Here is a 21,334-nt window from a genome sequence, read left to right on the forward strand (position 1 = left end):
GCGACCCTTTCCACCCTGATGCCCAGCACAAGGCCAGCTACACAGAAGGGGACAGGTTCTTTCAACGAACATTTCCTGAGCATCCACTACATGCCAAACCGCAGGTTGGGCGCTGCGGAGAAACGGATTTTGACATAGTCTCCGCTAGGCAAACTGAGATAGGGCAAGGTTTAACAAGGGTTTCGAATTTAGCATCGGCTCTCTCACTTCCAATAGAGTAGTCAGTCCCTAAACCTGACTGACCCGCTACAAACAGACTGTACTGCACAGGCGCGCGCCCTCCCGACGCCTCGCCCGCAATGTGAGTCCCGCATGCGCACACCGCTTTCTCTCTGACGCACCCCCGGAAGCACTGGCAGTTTCGGGGGCGGGACCGGGAAGCATTTCCGGGGGCGGGAGGCGCAGGCTGAGTCTGTCGCGGCGGCGACGGCTTGAACAGGCCTGGCGCCGGCGGCGGAGATCCCTTGGGTGGGGGATGTGAGCGGTGAGCCCTTGGCAGGTACAGTGGGGTCGGGACCACGGGCGGCAAGGACAGGGGAGGAGAAACCAGTGGGGAGCGTTAAGGACTTCTCCGCAGGCCCCGGCACGCGCCGCCGATGCCGCTGGGCCCATTTGGTCGACCAGGATGCTGAAGCCGCGCGCCGGCGGTTTGATTCCGGGTGCCCCAGATCCGACGCCTTCCGTCCCCTGCCCACCCGGCGCGCAGACCGCGACACCAAGATCCCTAGGGCAGCGTCTAGCCCAAGGTCACCCCGCGGCGGCGCAGCTCGGCCGGCCACTGCGCTTAGAGATCCCGCCCCCGTCTGTCCTTTGGCCTTTCGGGGCGCAAGGTGGTCCCAGCTTAGCGGCCTTGGGTTCAAGGCACCCGTGCGCAAGGCCCGGCCGAGGCCAGTAGAAGGGCTGCGTCTGGACTAAGCTGATATCTTCTGTGCTTCACTCTTTTGCTCTCCCTGTCACCTGTTGTGACCTGTCTTTTTGGCTGTCAACTCAGCCCCTGTCAACTTAGTATTTCTCCGCTTTGTCTCTCGAGATACCTCTGTGTATCTGGATCCTGTCATTATTTCTGTCTCCACCTTGCTTGTGTGTGTGACTCTGATTTAGGGCCGGCTCATTTAGGTGTGACTCTCATTTAGCCCTGACTCTCATTTAGGGCCGGCTTTTTGTCTATCTGTCTGTTGCTCTCTTTCTGTCAATATGGCCTTTCTCTCGTCTTTCTCTCTTGTTTCTGGCCTAACTGGGTTTGTCTGGGCGGGGCAGGCCTGGCCAGACCTCTGAGCCATGGAAGGTGACTCATGACCCCGTGAAGCTCCCTGCACTGGTGACATTCTCAGTGACTCGACCGCAGTCTGGCCTCAACTCTTGACAGGTGTCAGGGTGCAGGAGTGCCTGGCAGGCAGACAGGAGGCCCTTCTCAGGGCCAAACAACTTGATGAATCTTAGCCTTTTCTTGCCCGTGGTTTTTCAGGCCTGCACAGCTCCCCACGTCCCTTTGCTCTTTCCACTTTCCCCAGTATGACCTCCAAGGCTCTCAGGAGCCTGTACTTTGAATCACATCTGTTTAACCAGGTCTGTCTATGGGCTTAGAAAGGGTTGGGCTGTGAGATCTTCTCCCTTGGAGCTCTTGAAACAGTAGCAGGATTTCTGGGAGAGTTGCCTGCTTAGTTGAGAGATTGTCGGTATGTCCAGTTCAATTATGAGAGACCTAATAATTAGGGATTTATTCTTTGCCTTACAAAAGTACCACTGGAGAAGTAAGCCAGACACAAAAGGACAAATATTGTTTGAGATTAAATGAAGTTCCTAGAATAGAAAAATCCGTAGAGACAGAAAGAAGAATATGGTTTACCTGGGGTTGAGAGGAGGAGTTACAGTTTAACGGATACAGAGTTTTGGAGATGATGAAAAAGTTCTGGAAGTGGGGTTGTCGTGATGTTAATACAACATTGTGAATGTACTTAATGCCACTGAATTGTACAACTAAAAATGGTTATAATGGTAAGTTTTTAAGTTTTATGTTGTATATATTTTACACAGTACAAAAAAGCAAAACAAAAAAAACTCATTGGAGACTCCTGAAATCAATAAGCTCTTTTTAAATGGGATTTTTAACAAACTCATTCTGGAGCTGTTTGGACCATTTAGTTGAACCTATGTTAGTTGATGCCAACTCTCTTCATAGCAGTGGGTAAAGCTGAGGTCCTTAGAAAAGAAGTTTAGTTAAATGAATTTAGCTAAAATCTTCCTCAAGGTTTCTACTTGCAGCAGATTCCCACCCTGGCTCTCCTCCTTCCATCTTTCTTGGAATCAGTGCAAGAATCTGCTGCATAAGTAGGGAACTTGAGAATGATTTTACTCTTCACGTGGAGAAAATTGGTAAGGTAGCCCTTTTATTATCATAATGCAAAATTATGTATTTCTTGTGTTTTCTTATGGAGGATGCCTTTGTTTTTGTTTTCTGTTGTCCTACTCAGGCTATTAGTTTGCCTTTAAGCTTGATAAACTACCTTAAAGACAAACTGATGTAGCAGAAGAAGTACTACTATATTTCATTGAATCCTAGATGCCACCAATTATTTTATGTATCACCAACGAAGAGAAAAACACTACTAATTAAGCAATGATATAATGCTTTCTTGCCTTTTAGACTTTTTATTACTGAAAATACTTTTAGACTTAGATATTTTAAAAATGATGTCAGTGTAAATCCTCATGCATATATAGAAAGGAAAAATAAGAATAAATTGGTTAAAGTGTTCATTAAACTTCTTGATATTCAAAGTCCTACTCTTCTGTATACTTTGCAGTTTAGAGTTGTGTCCATGGTTTTTCCACAATTGTCATCCTTTGTGCCATCAAAAACATTGATTAAAAAACAACACTGATAAAGCTCTCAAAAGTGCTCTACCATTATCTCAGGCAGTGACAACTATTAAAAAACTTCCACCTGGTGATCTTGTCCTAATTCCAGAAATATTAAAATGGGAAGAAATGTGTGTCTTAAAATCAATTACTAGTCTCTGTATCATTTTCATGAACTTTTCCTTTTCACCTTATTTATATTTACAATTAGAATAGAAGAGACATTTGTCTTATTTGTAACATATTAAGGGAAAAAATTATTTGTTGGTATGTAGTTAATTTCATGAGAGGAATGCCGTTTTTTCTTTCTGCTTTCTTGACTTGAGCTTCTGATCCTGAAATTCTAATACATAGGAAGGCGCAGTTTAAAACATTTCCTTGGCTTTATTGAAGTGTAATGGCAGGGTGGCTGATAAGTGAAAAATTAGAATAATACCTTCTCTTTTAAATCTCAGATTTTACCACAATTAAATGTTTACCCTGGAAGTTTTTAAGTAAAACATTCAGCTGTGGCTTAAAATTGAAGGCAGTCATGAATCAAACTTCATAAAGTAGGTGGCATGTTTTTTAAAAATCTTAAATAGGTTTTACTAAGTTCTCTGGCTGATTGTTCCAATTAGGAAAACATATAGGGATGCTGATTGACAATGGGCAGGAGACCAAAAGCACTTTCCAAAGGATATTTAATTCTGCAAAATTGCATAGTCATTGACCATGTTGGTTTCCTAGTTTTAACTAATGTGCCATAGTAATGTAAGATGTTAATATTGAAGGAAACTGGGTGAGAAGTGTATGGGAACTCCCTGTCTTTGCAACTTTTCTGTAAATCTTAAATTATTACAAAATAAGTTTATTTCAAAAAAAATGCAAAGGCAGAAGCTAATAAGTTGCAGAATGAAAGTATTACCAAAATTGATTCTTTTTCTGCTACCAACATATACATGTGTGGTGTTTTTAGCGAGACACACATACACAAAGAATGACATCAGCATCTCTTACGTTTTCACCGTGATTTTTCCTTTCAGAAGTCAATATGATTTTTATTTGAAGCAAAACTGAAATGAGTCCCTCTTCCTCGTTCATTATATCGCTTTTTGATGGCCATGGCATAAGGAACTGTATCCCAAGAATACAACTTTATCTCAAGAATACAGCTTGCATTAGGTAAGCTATAACTTGTTCATAGTACAATTTTTTTTTTTTTTTTTTTTTTTTAAGACAGAGTCTCACTTTGTTGTCCAGTCTAGAGTGAGTGCCATGGCGTCAGCCTAGCTCACAGCAACCTCAAACTCCTGGGCTCAAGCGATCCTCCTGCCTCAGCCTCCCGAGTAGCTGGGACTACAGGCATGCGCCACCATGCCCGGCTAATTTTTTATATATATATCAGTTGGCCAATTAATTTCTTTCTATTTTTATAGTAGAGATGGGGTCTCGCTCTTGCTCAGGCTGGTTTTGAACTCCTGACCTTGAGCAATCCGCCCGCCTCGGCCTCCCAAGAGCTAGGATTACAGGCGTGAGCCACAGCGCCCGGCCTCATAGTACAATTTTTAAAATTATTTACTGTAATAATTTCTCTTTCACCAATAATAATAATGTAGTTTGTCAAGGTTTTTAATTCCTCTAGATCGGAAGATGTTTTACTTCTTCTCTTCTGAAGACAAGATGTTGCACATTTTAAGGCCAGTCACTGCCATACTTTGCACTGATAGAGCATTTCAGAGAAATTTTTCTGCTAACTGATTTTTTTTTAACTTAGAAAAATACTAGATTTGGGCAGGGTGCAGTGGCTCACGCTTGTAATCCTAGCATTCTGGGAGGCCAAGACAGGTGGATCGCCCAAGGTTAAGAGTTCGAAACCAGCCTGAGCAAGAGCAAGACCCTGTCTCTACTAAAAATAGAAACAAATTAATTGGCCAACTAAAAATATATAGAAAAAATTAGCCGGGCATGGTAGCACATGCCTGTAGTCCCAGCTCTCGGGAGGCTGAGGTAGAAGGATCACTTGAGCCCAGGAGTTTGAGGTTGCTTGTGAGCTTGGCTGATGCCATGGCACTCTAGCCAGGGCAACAGAGTGAGACTCTTGTCTCAAAAAAAAAAAAAATACTAGATTTGGAATTACACTTCTGTTTGAATCCTGACATGCCATTTCTGAGATCTTTTAATCTGAGTACACTCATCTTTAAAATAAGTATGACAATACAGGGGTGTTGCAAGACTTGGGTTTACATAAGTGTACTTTGTGTACTGTCAAGCATTTGACTAATGTAAAGAATTTTAGGCATTGCGGTGGCGCGCACCTCTAGTCCACCTACTTGAGAGGCTGAGGCAGGAGGATCACTTGGGGCCAGGAGTTCAAAACCAGCCTGGACAACATAGCAAGACCCCATCTATTTAAAAAAAGAATTTTGGTAGGCATATGGTGTTGGTTAGTTTTGTACATTTGTGCCAGACTTTAAATTACTGAAGCAACATTTACTACATTTAAATGTGCATTCTACAGTAAACATGCAGATTACCATATGCTCTGATTAAAGAGATCTCTGGAGGACTTCAAGACAAGTAGCTGGTGGATCCCTTTCCCTATAATATTGCTGTCATTTGTGTTTTTAGAATGTTTAATCTGTGTCTAAATAGTGTATAAAACTTGACATACAGATTTTCAACTGAATAATAAATAGTGGCGACTATTAAGCTCATCAAAGGAATCTTGGAGGTCATCTAGTTCAGGGATTCTTCCATATGTTGCACTTCATCTTCTGCTTAATATTTTATGTTTAATATCTTCTGTATTTAATGAACAGTAGTTGCTGCTGTTATTCCTTTTAATGATGACATTTTCCTAGTCACCCAGCCATGAAACTTCAAGGTCAGCATTGGTACCTGAGTTTACCTTGTATTACTCTAATTTTTACTTTTTATTTATTTATTTATTTTGATACAATGTCGGTCTCTGTTGCCTGGGCTAGAGTATTCACTGTAACCTCAAACTCTTGGGCTCAAGTGATCCTCCCACCTCAGCCTTCTGAGTAGCTGGGACTATAAGTGCGTACCACAACACCTGGCTAAATGTTTTTTTGTAGAGATGGGGTCTCACTATGTTGCCCAGGCTAGTCTTGAACTCCTGGCCTTAAGTGATCCTCCCACCTCAGCCCCCCCAAAGTGCTGGGATTACAGGTGTGAGCCACCAATGCTCAGCCACTCCATCTTTTAAACCCCTTTATAGAGATATAATTCATAAACAATTGAGTTTTTTTAAATATATTCACAGATTTGTATACCCATTACTACAGTCTAAGTTTAGAACCTTTGCCCTCCCAGAGAAACCCAATTAGCAGTCACTCCCCATTTGTTCTACCCCTGGTTCCTGGCAGCCACTAATCTACTTTCTGTCTCTATGGATTTGACTATTCTGGACATTTCATATAAATGGAATCATACAAGATATGGCCTTTTGTGTCTGGCTTCTTTCATTTAGCATAAGGTTTTCAAGGGCCAGCTATGTTGTCACATCTATCAGTACTTCATTCTTTTTTTTATTGCCAAATAATGCTCTATTCTGTGAATATACCACATTTTGTTTATCCACTCATCATTTGGTGGACATTATGGTTGTTTCCACTTTTTGGCTTTTATGAATAATGCTATTATGAACATTCATGTACATGTGTGGAGATCATGTTTTCATTTTTCTTGAGTATACCTAGGAGTAGAATTTCTGGATTACATGGTAACTCTATGTTTAACTTTTTGAGGAACTGACAAACCGTTTTCCACAGCAGCGGTACCATTTACATGCCCACCAGCAATATATAAGAGTTCTAATCTGTATATATCCTAATTGACACTTGTTATTGTCCATCTTATTAATCACAGCCATTCTAGTAGGTGAGAAGTATTTTGTGGTTTTGATTTGCATTTCCCTAATGACTAACGATATTGAGCAGTTTTCATATGTTCATTAGTTATTTGTATATCTTTGGAGAAATGTCTATTCAAATCCTTTGTCCATTTTTCAGTTGGTTTTTTTGTCTTTTTATTATTGAATTGTAAGGATTCTTTAGGTATTCTGGATGCAAGTCACTTATTTGTTATATGATCCGCAAATATTTTCTTCCATTCTGTGGGTTATCTATTCACTTTCTTGATGATATCATTTGTACCTTGCATTACTTCTACATCTTCCTGCCTACCAATTCTGTCAGTCTCATCAGTCCTACCTCTCTATTTTCTTTTTTTTTTTTCTTTTTCTTTTTTTTTTTTTTTTTGAGACAGAGTCTCACTTTGTTGCCCAGGCTAGAGTAAGTGCCGTGGCGTCAGCCTAGCTCACAGCAACCTCAAACTCCTGGGCTCAAGCGATCCTCCTGTCTCAGCCTCCCAAGTAGCTGGGACTACAGGCATGCGCCACCATGCCCGGCTAAGTTTTTCTCTATGTATTAGTTGGCCAATTCTTTCTATTTATAGTAGAGACGGGGGTCTCGTTCTTGCGCAGGCTCAAACTCCTGACCTTGAGCAATCCGCCCGCCTCAGCCTCCCAGAGAGCTAGGATTACAGGCGTGAGCCACCGCACCCGACCACCTCTCTATTTTCCTTTCCCACTCCTACTTTCATAGCTGCTAAACCTAGAATATGCTTGTCGAAATCTTATAATTAGCTTCTACTTCAGACCTTCTCCTGCTTTAGTCCATCAACAGATTAACCTTCCTTAGCCATATATCACAGCATGTCACTCAGAAGTTTTCAGTGCTGCCCCCAGTGTCCACACCCCCTTTAGCCTTTCCAGGTGTATTTCCCACCACTCCCTGTCACTTTTAGAGGGAAGTACAGTTGATCTTTGTGTCACCAGCGTTGGTCTTGACCAGAGGAGAGCCGAGGGAGATCTTGCAAAATATTTTTCTGATGGTAATTTTACCATAGCCTAATATCTTGTTCTCAGTGTGATTGGAACAGTAACTCAGTTTTTTCCATGCATCACTCTTATGATGCACTAAACCCCAAAAAGAGTAAAGAAATAAGCCAGAATGCCATATGGTTTATAATTTTTCTTTTCTGTTAATGAGCTTGTCTTGTCATTTTTCCCCTGTCCAGTTTTGATGCCAGGGTTTTATATAAAGTTATTTAGTGAATTTTCTCCTACCCTATTCCCTTTTCCCCTTCTCTTCCCTCTACTTTTAATCTTTCCAGTTTTATCACTTTGCGTCATCACATTGTGTAATCACATTGTGTAATCACATGTAATCAAATATGCCCTATGCATTTCTGCTTTGGGGAATCTATTGATGTGTTCTCTGTGACCACTTAGATGAGCATTTTTGTAAATGTCCTGTAGACACGAGGAAAGAAGGAATATTATCTGTAGGATACAGAAGTTGACATGTTTCCATTAAATCAGCTTTATTAATGATAGCTGTGTAAACCTATATATACTTATTATCCTTTGCCTACTTTATCTATTAAGGATTAAAAGAGGGATATTTATATTACTACAATTTTGTTTCTGTTGCTGTTTTGTTTTCTAACACTGTACTGTGTTTGACACATAAAACTTCACAAGGAAAACCTTAATTGTGAATTATAGAATGAATTCATCAGTTAATGATAAACCTCATCCCATTGAATGCTTTTTACATTGAATTTTACTTTGATATTATTATTGTGTTGTTTGACTTATTTTTATTTTAATGTGCCTGTCCTTTTTACTTTTGATCTTTTTGGTGATAAATTCTTTCAACTTTTCTATGTCTAAAAATATATTTTGCCTTCATTTTGAAAGACATTTTGGTTGGGTATAGGATTTTAGTTTGACAATTGTTTTGTTTTTTCTTTCAGTACTTAAAAATGTTGATATACTGTCTCCTGGCTTGTACATCAGGGTCCTTTTTCTCTGGCTGTTTTTAAGATTTTCTTTTCATCACTAAGTGTTTTGATTATCCTGTGCCTTGGTGTCATTTTTTTTATGTTTCTCATGCATGGGGTTTGTTGAGCCACTGCTTGGGTCTGTGAAATTAATTTTTTTTTAATTTTTTTTAGTTGACCAATTAATTTATTTCTATTTTTAGTAGAGATGGGGTCTCGCTCTTGCTCAGGCTGGTCTCAAACTCCTGACCTTGAGCAATCCGCCCACCTTAGCCTCCCACAGTGCTAGGATTATAGGTGTGAGCCACCGCACCTGACCGGGTCTGTGAAATTGTAGTTTTCATCAAATTTGGGAAAGTTTAGGCTATTTTCACACATGTATAAAAAATATATATAGTTTTCACATGTCTCACAGCTTGTCATATGTAATTTTCTGTCCCTTCTCCCTCACATTACATGCATATTAGGCACCTCATAGTTGTCTCATGACCCACTGGTACTCTCTCCCCTTTCTATATTTTTTCTATTTTTTTTTTCCTCTTTGTTTTAGTTGGGGTAGTTTCTGTTGCTATGTTTGTTTTCTTTTTTCTTTCTTTCTTTCTTTCTTCTTTTTTTTTTGAAACAGAGTCTGTTGCCCAGGCTACAGTGGCGTGGCTTCAGCCTAGCTTTACAGCAACCTCAAACTCCTAGGCTCAAGCAATCCTTCTGCCTCAGCCTCCCAAGTAGCTGGGACTCCAGGCATGCACCACCATGCATGCCTGGCTAATTTTTTCTATATGTTTTTCGTTGTCTGGCTAATTTCTTTCTGGTGTTTTTTTTTTTTTTTTTTTTTTTTTTTTAGTAGAGACGGGGGTCTCACTCTTGCTCAGGCTGGTCTCGAACTCCTGAGCTCAAGTGATCCTCCCACCTTGGCCTCCCAAAGTGCTAGGATTACAGGCGTGAGCCACTGCGCCTGGCCACTATGTTTTTAATTAATCGATCTTTTTCTTTAGTGGTGTTAATTCTGTCATTATTCCTATTCCTATGTGTGTGTGTGTGTGTGTGTTTGTGTGTTGTGTGCTTTAAATCTCTAGATTTCTAGATGTTCTATTTAGGTCTCTCTCTCTTTTTTTTTAATAGCTTTCCTTTCTCTACCTAACATGTTTAATCTTTCCTTTACTTTCTTGAACATAGAATTGTCTACCAATTGTATAAATCTCTGTCATTTCTGGGTGATTGATTTCTTAGCCCTCTCAGTATCATGGGTTATATTTTTCTGCTTCTTGGCATGTGTGGTGATTTTTTTATTGGATGTCAGATATGAATTTTACCTTGTTTGGTGCTGGATATTTTTGTATTATGTAAATGTTCTCAAGCTTCATTCTGGAACATAATTAAGTTGGAAACAGTTTGATCCTTTTGAGACTTGTTTTTAAGCTTTGTTTGGCAGGACTAGAACTGCATTTTGTCTGGGATTAATTTGTCCCCACTACTGAGGCAGGGCTCTTCTGCATACTCTACTCACAATTCACTCAGGGAACTTTTTTTTCTTTTCATGTCAGACGGGTAATGTGCCCATGTGGTAACAAGGTTTGAGGGAGGCACGTCTCATGCTTGCATGTGAAAACCCAGTCGTCATGCTTATGAAATACAAAAGGATCTGGGAAACTTTTCGTCAATTAAATATTTTGAGTATTTTACCTTCTCTGTTTGGTTCCTTTTCTCAAGGACACTAATTAGCTGTATGTTGATCTATGTTCTCTGTTCTCTTGCTCTGTTATCTTCTCTGTCACTGTTTTCATATTTTTATCCTTTTTCTGCATTCTAGTGGAAGTTTCCCAAAGTGCCTTGCACATCATTGATTCCATTTTCTATAGTTGTAATTCTGCTTCTTGCCTCTGTAAATTTCTGCTCTATTAGTTTCCTTATTTCCTATCTTTAATTCAGTCAGCTGTTTTTCCCATGTCATTCTGCTATTTTGTCTCATCTTCCTTATACTTTATTCATACCACCTCATGAGGTTTGTGGAAATCTTCAGTTTAAAAAATGGTATCTAAAATGTACTCTTTATCTATTCCTTGCCATATTTTTCTTTTTTGATACTGTAGAATCTATTCACAGACCCCATGTTGGCTTTATTCTGTTTATTAATTCTTGAGAGGGAAACATTCTGTTTAAGTGTTAAATTTTACCTCTTTGTAGGTGGATTAATTTGGGGACCCTCACTGTATAGCTGAATATTGTTAGAATCCACTTTTAGTTCTTAAGCTGGATGTGAGGCTGAGCCATAGCGACAAGTGGGGTCAGCTCGGGTGGAGTGGCTGGGGCTGGAGGGTAGGCCTTCAGCTCTCAGTTTTGTGCACTTTCTTTGGTGTTGGTGAAATTGTGATATCGCGAGCCTCTGTTGTCTCTTTGGCCCAGCTGGCAGATGATGGCTATGCCTTTGCCTCCTTCTTCGGGCCCCTGAGCTCCACCCTTTCATATTAAGATTTTTTTTTCCTGCTGAGGTGACATTCAGCCTTTGGTATCCTAATACCGTCCACCTCTTAATGTTGCCAATCTGCAGGTTCTGTCTGACCCACGGCCCACGCTGGCTTTTAGCTCTGGGCCCTTCAAGTGAAGGGTGTTACTGATCCACTATATCTTTAATTTTTATGGCATGTAGATAACACTGTTCCCTAGGTTCTAGGACTCAGGCCAATTTTTCCATATTTATTAGATTATTTTAATCAGTGTGTGGTAGATGGGAAGAATTATATAATCTTAAGGTCATGGTATTACCCTGGTGACACCAAAATTTATAGTGATAGGACATATAACTAACTCTAGGGCATACCAGGTCCCCTCCTCTGAATTCCTCCTAGGTTTGTAATTCTCTTATGGTACTTTTATCAGGCTTTTCTTTGAATAACAATGTTGTATGCATGTTTTTCATCATTATAAAGTCTCCAAGGACAGTGACATTCCTTGATTGTCTTTGAAGTCCCCCACGGTATATAGTGTTTTATGGAGTTTTCTTAGTGAGTTAAATAATTACTTCTATAGACGTCTTCTAAACAATTGAAATAGCAGCTGTGTTCTAAATACATAGGTCACAACTAACTGCCTGTGAGTTTGTAAATATTGCTATATAGCAGGAAAACCTATATAAATTTAAGCTTTGTATATGTTACTAGGGTGAGGGAATACGGAGAAATGCCACATTCACCTAAAATTAAGGGCAAGAGTTTTTGATAGGGCTTGTGTTGAATCTGTATATTGCTTTGTGTAGTAGTACTAACAGTATTGCATCTTCCAATCCACAAACACACACTGTCTATTTGTGTCTTTAATTTCTTACAGTAGTGTTTTGTAGTTACCAGTGTATAAGTCTTTTATCTCCTTGGTTAATTCCTAAGTATTTTCTTTTTGATGCTATTGTAAATGGAATTGCTTTCTTAATTTCCTATTTGGGTTGTTCATTGTTAGTGTATAAAAATGCAACTAATTTTTACAACTTTCCTGCTGTTTTGTTGAATTTGTTTATTATAATCTTACAGTTTTGTGTGGAATCTTAAGGGTATTCTATGTATGATCATGTGATTGCAAACAAATAATTTTTCTTCCTTTCTAATTTAAATGCCTTTTATTTCTTGCTTTACTGCTCTGGCTAGAATTTCCAATACTATGTTGAATAAAAGTGGCAAAAATGGGCATCTTTGTCTTGTTCCTGATCTTAGAGGAAAAGCTTTAATACTTTTACCATTGGGTATGATGTTAGCTGTGGGTTCTTAATATATGGCTTTTATTATGTTGAGGTAGTTTCTTGAGTGTTTTTATCGTGGAAATGGTGTTGAATTTTGTCAGATGCTTTTACTGCATTAGTTGAAATGATCATTTAGTTTTTTTTTTCTTTTTCTTCATTTTGTTAATATGATATATTACATTGATTGATTTCATATGTTGAACCATCCTTGCATTCCAAGAGTAAAGCTTGCTTGGTGATGGCATACAATCCTTTTAATATGCTGCTGACTTTGGTTTAGTAGTATTTTTTTTTTTTTGCACCAGTGTTCATAAAGGATATTGGTCTGTAGTTTTCTTGTAGTGTTTTTATCTGGCTTTGGTATTAGGACACTGCTGGCCTTATAGAATGAGTGAATTAGGATGTGTTTGTTGCCTCTGCTTCAATTTTTTGGAAAAGTTTAAGAAAGATTGGTTGTATTTTTTAAATGTGTGGTAAAATTCACCAGTGAAGCCATCAGTTGGGATGTTTTCTTTGTTGAAAAGTTTAATCTCCTTGCTAGTTTTGGGTCTATTCTGATTTTCTATTTCTTAGAACCAGTTTTGGTTGGATTTGCCCATTTCATTAAGGTACCTAGTTTGTTCACTTATATTTTTCATAGTAGTCTCCTATGATCCTTTTTATTTCTGTAAAGCCAGTAATGACTCTTCTTTCACTTCTTTTAATAATTTGAGTTTTCTCTTTTTTTCTTAGTAAATACAGTTAAAGGCTTGTCGATTTTGTTGATCTTTTTAAAGGGTCAACTTGTACTTGAATTGATTTTTCTGTATTTTTTAATTTTCTTTTTGTTTATCTCTGCTCTAATCTTTATAATTTCCTTCTTTTTGGTAGTTTTTAGTTTAATTTGCCCTTCTCCTGTGTCATTAAGTGCACAGTTAGGTTATTGATTTGAGATCTTTCTTCCTATTTAAAATAGTTATTTGCAGCTATAAATTACTCTACAAGCACTGCTTTTGGTTCTTCCTAAATGTTTTGGTACATGTGTTTGCTGCTTCCCATAAGTTTTGGTATATTGTATTTGTTTCAAAGTATCTTCTAATTCCCTCATGAGTTCTTATGGATCATTTAAGAATATTGCTTAATTTCCACATTTGTCAGTTTTTCAGTTTTCCTTCTGTTACTGATTTCTGGTTTCATTTAGATGTGTATATGCTTATAATTGTTATATTTTCTTGATAGTAGCTTTGAAAATCAGATTCTCCCCCTCCTCAGGAATTGCTCTTGTTACTTGTTGAGGCTACAGTGGTGTGTTTGTGTAGTGATTTTTCCAAATTATTATGCATGGTCTATGTTCCTTATTGGGTGTAATCACTGAAGTTTCTTTTCTGCTCTGTATGCAGTCTACCTGTGACCTAATAGAGATTTTCTGAAATATTTGGATCTGATCTGGGTATGCACATTGGATGGAGAGGTGTTCTTAAATTTTATGATACACATCACCAGAAGCTACTGCAGCCTGCAGGGGCCAAATCAAAGCTGTGTAGGTCCACCAGACTCGTGAAAATGCATAACCTCCAATTTTTGGAGGGCAAGGTTCTTACTCCTTACTGTCTACCCTGGCATCAGCCAGCTGCTCTAGGAATATGGGCCACCTTCCAGCAGGCTGTGGCAGGGCTAAGGAACCAGGGATTTGTGTATCCTGCACCCTTCTGAGATTCAGCAGTCTCTTCTTTCCCGCTCTCGTGCTAAGAGTGTCTGACAAGCTTCCAGAGTTCTGAAATAGTGATTCTGATCATTCTCCCAGCTTCCTGGTTGTGTTGGTGGAGAGACCAACCGTGGAGCTTCCTGCTCTACCATTTTCTGTAATCTCACTTACGGCATTTATTCTTGTAGAGCTGTTTTTATACGTCTTATTCTCAGTCATTTCGAATTCTACTACAGATACTTGAACTTTATGAAAAAAACGATGGGTTATTCAATAAATGATGTTGGAAAAATAGGCTAGCCATTTTGGAGGGAAAAGGGCTGAGTCCCAACCTTACTCTTTATGCCAAAATAAAGTCCATGTATTAAAGGTTTAAATGTTTATTTTTTTAAATGGTATCAGGATAAAAACCTAAATAATTATTTTTATTTTTAAAAATAATTTTGGAGTTGAGAATGCCCTTCTATGTCTCACACAAAACCCTGGGGCCATAAAGCACAGAATGGTATTTTCATATAAATTTCATTGTGGCAAAAAAATTCTATAAAGTAAGCTAACTGAAAAATATTGCAACATAGGATAAAAATAATTATCTGAATTTGTAAAAAACCCCGCTAATAAGATGGATTGCCCGATTTGTTTGAGCCAAGGATATGACTAATTTATAGAAAGAAAACCAGAAATGACCAGTAAACATGAGTACAGAGTATTAGCCTCATTCATAATTAAGGGCATGCAGATCAAAACAGCAGTGAATCGTGTCACTTAGGAGATTTGCACACTTTTTTTTCCTTGTTTAATGACATTCAGTCTTCATAAGGGTGTGGGAAGTAAACATTGTCATTTATTGTTGGTCAGAGTTTGACTTAGGGCAAGCTTTCTGGCAAGTGGTTTGGTAATATATATCAGAAAGTCAAATGTACAGCCCCTTAACCCAACAATTACAATGCCACTGGTAGAAATTGCCCTATAGATATTTCCAAAGGTATGCCAAGATAATTATATACAGATATCCATCGCAGCATTGCTTATAATTTCAAAATCCCAGCCAACTGAAATTCTATAAGAAGAGAATTGCTTAAATTATGATACATCCATATAATAGGAAGCTATGTGGCCATTAAACAGAATGAGTTAGCTCTTTGTGTACTAATGTGGGAAGATCTCCAAGATATATTAAGTGACAAAAGCTAAGTGTAGAATAAAATGTAGGTAATGAATCCATTTGAGTAGGGATTTTTAAAGGATATATATGATTTATTCTGATATATGCACAGAGAAGTTTCTAGAAATATATACAGGAGTTTAATGGTGATTTCTTATGAGGGTGACTAGGAATAAATGATGAAGAGATTTTTTTTTACACCTTTATATAGTTTTTTTTACATGCGCATGTATTGTCCTCCTCCCCACCCCACCCCCTTTTTCAGATAGCTAAGAACAAGATTCTACAGTGGTGAGATGTAGCGGAGAATCTGTTCACCCAGATGTAGTTGTTAGAATATACATGCTTCTAGTCTATTCATTTATATAGTCAGCTTTTCCTTTTGAAACTACAAATACCTAAATAGTTTATTTCATGGTCTATTCTTGTTTTAAATTACTCTGAAATGTTTTAAGATGTATAAAATCCTAAATTAACCCTAATTAACCCTAAATTAATTAATGAGTTAACACATTAATGTCTTCATTCTGAAGACATTGTCTTACCCTTTAAAATTATTAATGACTAATTTGTCATTTTGGCATCTTAGAGGAGGCACAGTGATGTGGTAGGAAAAATAGCATAGACTTTGGAGTCATACAGACCTGGATTCACATCTCAACTTAATAAAAACTAGCTTTTAACCTTGGGAATATTACTTAAAATAGCTAAACTAAGAATATCAAGCCCTACATTTGCAGAGTAATTATAAAGATTAAGTGAAAAAAGGTGTACAGTCCATGGAGATAATAATTACTGAAGAAATGTTCATTTCTTCTCATCATCTCACCCCGTCCCTCAAAGGTGAGTTTCAGTCTGTTTGGGTTCTCTGGTTCTTTTATGTCATGCTTAGACAACTTGGTATTTAGCAATGTTCGGTTATAGTATTAGAACAAGGTAACAGATAGCGTTGATAAATCATTTGGGTGTTTTTGTTTGCTTTAATTTGCTATGGAATTATGGGACATGAAGGATCTCTAGCAGGCTCATCTTGACTGCTTTTGTTAGGAATTGTCTCTAATGCTTGCCTTATCCCACAGAATATATTTACAGTAGCAACACAGGTAATCTCTTGTTCTTTGTTAGAACTTTATCTTCTGATCAAGTCCATTCAATAGCCAGGACAATACTTACCATTTTCTTTGGTCTATAACTCTTTAGACAGTGTGGAGACCACCAAGTAGAATGAATTCCTCACCTTGCAGTTTCATTCTGCTTTACCTCATCAGAAGCTCTTAAAGAGCTAAAATTCTGACAGCAGCTAGAGAAACCTGCATTGCTCGGGGCTCAGCGACCAAACCCCTTTGGTGCTGAAATACCAAAGGCACAATTGTCTGGCCCCACGCTCCAGCCCCCTTGCCCCTCACTCCATCACTGGACTCTAGCCTAGGGGTCTCCTTTCAGTTCCTTGCAATTGCCAGTTTCATTCCTACCTCAGAGCCTTTGCATATGCTCTTCCTTCCCACAATTCTGTTTTCCCTCCCTCACTACAACTTATCAAATGTGAGTTGAATCTGAAGCTTAAAAATTCTTGTTTTGAGCCAGGTGTTGGTGGGTGCCGGTAGTCCCAGCTACTCGGGAGGCAGGAGGATCACTTGAGCCCAGCAGTTCGAGACTGTAGTGAGCTATGATCCCACCTGTTAATAAGCACTGCGTTCCAGCCTTGGCAACAGAGGGAGACCCCATCTCAAAAAAAAAAAAAAAATTCTTTAGTTTTTCTAGGTATCATGTTTGTTTTAACTAGACATATTTACAATAATTGTTTTACTTAGAGGATTTGTATAGCTTACAAATCCAACCACTGGAATCTGTCCTATCCACAGACAGAGGCAAAATGAAGAGTTCCGTGAGGAGTGGTGGTGGCCCTTGCTTTTGGCACACTGTAAGCCTTGCTCTAGGGAATGAATCCTTCACCCACTAGTGCCCACAGACTAGGGACTTTATATCATAGAACTTTGGAACCTACTCAATGATGGAGAAGGGGATGGAATAAGTTTCTCTTTGGGCTGGAATTAGTACTAATTTTTCTTTCTCTTATAGCACTGAATAAGATTTGTGATGAAATGGAGCCTGGAACAAACTCTTTTCGAGTAGAATTTCCTGATTTTTCCAGCACCATTCTACAGAAACTGAACCAGCAGCGCCAGCAAGGGCAATTATGTGATGTCTCCATTGTTGTCCAAGGCCACATTTTCCGGGCACACAAAGCTGTCCTTGCTGCAAGTTCACCCTACTTTTGTGACCAGGTACTCCTGAAAAATAGCAGAAGAATTATTTTGCCTGATGTGATGAACCCAAGAGTGTTTGAGAACATTCTCCTATCTAGTTATACTGGACGTCTAGTAATGCCTGCTCCAGAAATTGTTAGTTACTTGACAGCAGCAAGCTTTCTCCAGATGTGGCATGTGGTAGACAAATGCACTGAGGTTTTAGAAGGAAACCCTACTGTCCTTTGTCAGAAGCTTAATCATGGCAGTGACCACCAGTCTCCAAGTAGCAGTAATTATAATGGCCTGGTGGAGAGCTTTGAGCTGGGCTCTGGGGGTCATACTGATTTCCCCAAAGCCCAAGAACTGAGGGATGGTGAGAATGAAGAGGAGAGCATCAAAGATGAGCTGTCATCTCAGCTCACCGAGCACGAGTACCTGCCCAGCAACTCGTCCACAGAGCATGACCGGCTGAGCACTGAAATGGCTAGCCAGGATGGGGAGGAGGGGGCCAGCGACAGCGCCGAGTTCCACTACACCCGGCCCATGTACAGCAAGCCCAGCATAATGGCTCACAAACGCTGGATCCATGTGAAGCCTGAGCGCCTGGAACAGGCTTGTGAGGGCATGGATGTGCACGCAGCCTACGACGAGCACCAGGTCACTGAGTCCATCAATACTCTGCAGACAGAGCATTCGATCCAGCCTTCAGGAGTGGAGGAGGACTTTCACATTGGGGAAAAAAAAGTAGAAGCAGAGTTTGACGAACAGGCTGATGAAAGCAATTATGATGAGCAGGTGGATTTCTATGGCTCTTCTATGGAAGAGTTTTCTGGGGAGAGGTCAGATGGGAATCTCATTGGGCACAGACAAGAGGCTGCCCTAGCAGCAGGCTACAGCGAGAATATTGAAATGGTCACAGGAATTAAAGAAGAAGCTTCCCACTTAGGATTCTCAGCCACCGACAAGCTGTATCCTTGTCAGTGTGGGAAAAGTTTCACTCACAAGAGTCAGAGAGATCGACACATGAGTATGCACCTCGGTCTCCGGCCTTACGGCTGTGGTGTCTGTGGTAAGAAATTCAAGATGAAGCACCATCTTGTGGGCCACATGAAAATTCACACGGGCATAAAGCCGTACGAGTGCAATATCTGTGCAAAGAGGTTTATGTGGAGGGACAGTTTCCACCGGCATGTGACTTCTTGTACCAAGTCCTACGAAGCTGCAAAGGCTGAGCAGAATACAACTGAGGCTAACTAAAAATAGGATCTGGCCCTTGAGTGGCATGCACAAAAATAAACTATGGTAATTAATGCAAATCTGGGCACAGATGATGCGAGCTACTTGCTATTATGAGAGAAGCTTAAAAAAAAGGAAGATATTTCTGAAAGACCAGCTCTAAGTAGGCCAATTAAAAAATCTAATTCCTCAAATTTGTATGTTCCAGTCCTGGCCTGGAATGGGTAATGGGGGCAAGTTAACCCACTGCCCAGCTGGCAAGGTAAATCTTCAGGCCAGTCGTGATTGAAGCAGGTGGACTTAGACACCTGCACTTGGAACTGGACTCCAGCCTACCAGTTCCATTTCACGTGGCAGCAGTTCTTGATCACTCCTTATTAAGGTCATGCTGAAATGTTTTTGCTCTTACTATAGATTCTTAGGTAATGTGGATTTGTTCTGGTAGCTGCTTCACTGAATGAAATACTCCTTATGTAAAAGCTATAAACAATGTGATTCCTAGGATGAGCAATTGATTAACAGAGCTCTCTTGTCTGGTTTTATTCTTCCTAAAGGGTATTTTAAGTAAAACTATGGAGATGCTAGAGGGTGACATTCTAAGTATGAAACAAATAACTTATGGTACTAGCTTCAATTTCTGTAAGATGCCACTATTGTCACAAGGTGTTTCAAACTCTTGGTAAGGGAAAATTTTGTATTTTGGTACTAATGTTGAGTTTGAACAGTTGTATCTAATTGTAATTCTCTACGGTGCCAGAGATAGGTATTTCTAATTGGTTTGCAGTCCCAAATCCTGTCCGTTAAATTGTAGCACCCACGCAGTGGGATCTACTCTGCAAATGGTAGGCATCTGGCCTGCTGGGACTCTGACCTCAATACCGTCGACTGCTGTTGCCGTTACTCTGTCTTAGATCATGGTGCTTCCCAAAGAGGGCAGTCAGTGACCACAGTTAGTGGGAAGAAGCCAAAAGCCGTGGCTGGGAGTTACCCATGAACTTTAGGAGTTAATGGAGTGCTGCCGTGACACTCCAATGAACAGAGTGAGCGTTGTGGAGAAGCAGAATTTTAGGAGTGGCAGGTTATACTTGAGAGAGGAAAAACTGCCCAAGAAAAGCGTCTTGAGAATACACTGATGGGGGAAATACTCTTTAGAAAGGTACAGAGCTAATCCTGCCAGCTCTTTATGAGTGCTGGAATGTGTTTTTAAAAGGAGAAAGAAGGAGTCCTAATTTTAGCAAAGTAGTCTACAGATTTATGCTCCCAAATCGTAGATAAAGCTGCTTGACTTTACAAGTCCACATAGCTATACCTACCAAAAAAACAAAAAAAGCAGCTATCCTTAGACCTTTTCTGCTATCAGTCAGATTTTTTAGGCAAAAAAGAAAGCATATATTCAGAATGCTTTTAAGCTGTGTAATATACCTGAAGTTATCATCAGGGTAGGACAGGGTGCTACTACTATGTCATCTTTTCCTTAAACTTACTGGTCTGTTACTTCTAACTAGAAACTTTTTTTCCTTAAAATAAAAATAATTTTTCTTGGATTTGGGGTGAAATTTTGTTTTAAAAGTTTAGCTTTGCTCTAATGTGATAGACATTGCTGGCAACAGCCTCTGATTCTCAAGCTCCTAACACCAAGGTGTTTACTTATTGAATATTGTCTGGAAAGGTTATTTACCAGTTAACTCTTGTAATCAAGATTACAAAACAGGGATTTATTCAGTAACACTGTATCATTCTCGATATATAAAAAGCACTTTGTATTTAAAACTTTATTATAAATATATATATTGTTTTTTTTGACCTAGAAACTAGATATTACCTCTTGGTTGTTTGCCACATTAATATCGTCTTCTCTTAGTTTTGAAACTTCACCAGTTGACAGTCCTGTCTCTGTACCTGACAGAAGTACATAGAGGTGACTGTACAAGCTCAGTTGCTCCTTCTCTCTTTCTCATGTGAGAGGCAATGGGTTTGAGGAATGCTCCTAGCCATTATGTGTGAGGAGAAATTGTTTTATGCCTCCTACTGATTTCAGTACTAAGGCAGAGAAGCCATTTTGTTCTGCCGAAAGCTGATCACCTTCTCCCCTGGTATTAGCAAAGCATTTTCTACCTGTTGGGAGGTTTGATGTGCAGTTTCCCATTAATGATTATACTTGTATGAGCCTTGGGACATTTGGAGAGAAGAGTCTGAGAGGTAAAATAAAGCTATTTTGGGAAAATCATGGTCCTTCATTTATGCTGAAATCAGCATAGCGCCCTTGTCATGAGTCATGATCCAGAACTTTTGTTCAGCCAGGAGGGATGGCCAGCCCTTGGGTGGTAGTTTTGGAAGCATTCAGTGTTGCGGGGACTTATTTAAGTGTGCTGTGGAGAGAAGAGTATGTTTTGTTGAACTCCTTATATGTACATCAGCTACTAAAAGTAGAACTTCAATAAGTTTCTCACATCTGCTGTTGTAAGTTTTTTGTGACAGTTGGGGTTTTAGTAAAAATCGGGGTTGTTCATTGGTTAGCCAGACCTGTGAGATGGCTGGGTGTCTGAAATGCTGGCCATGTTCAG

General features: G+C 39.5%; 1 protein-coding gene and 1 non-coding gene across 3 annotated transcripts; one reads left to right on the forward strand and one right to left on the reverse strand.

The window, feature by feature from the left end:
• Window positions 1–369: 369 nt before the first annotated feature.
• Window positions 370–20,994, forward strand: ZBTB43 (zinc finger and BTB domain containing 43). Of its 2 annotated transcripts, none has more exons than XM_012771941.2 (2): window positions 370–499; window positions 17,365–20,994. In XM_012771941.2, the coding sequence occupies exon 2, from the start codon at window positions 17,388–17,390 to the stop codon at window positions 18,789–18,791; it is 1,404 nt and encodes a 467-aa protein (XP_012627395.1). In that variant the 5' UTR covers window positions 370–499; window positions 17,365–17,387; the 3' UTR covers window positions 18,792–20,994. The 2 variants fall into 2 exon arrangements, with proteins under 2 accessions (XP_012627395.1, XP_012627394.1); XM_012771940.3 differs by lacking the exon at window positions 370–499 and adding an exon at window positions 7,117–16,128.
• LOC142874748 (small nucleolar RNA U13) lies at window positions 10,248–10,351 on the reverse strand. Its single transcript, XR_012922381.1, has one exon. It is a non-coding gene; the product is annotated as a small nucleolar RNA U13 (small nucleolar RNA).
• Window positions 20,995–21,334: the final 340 nt, after the last annotated feature.

The sequence above is a fragment of the Microcebus murinus genome, chromosome 12 (genome assembly GCF_040939455.1).
Source record: "Microcebus murinus isolate Inina chromosome 12, M.murinus_Inina_mat1.0, whole genome shotgun sequence".
Classification (NCBI taxonomy): Eukaryota; Metazoa; Chordata; class Mammalia; order Primates; family Cheirogaleidae; genus Microcebus; species Microcebus murinus.

Coding starts and splice junctions, on each gene's coding strand:
- ZBTB43 (XM_012771940.3), top strand. CDS start 16,065: ATGGAGATAATAATTACTGAAGAAATGTTCATTTCTTCTCATCATCTC. Junction 16,129..17,364: donor TCTCACCCCGTCCCTCAAAG/GTGAGTTTCAGT, acceptor TTTCTCTTATAG/CACTGAATAAGATTTGTGAT.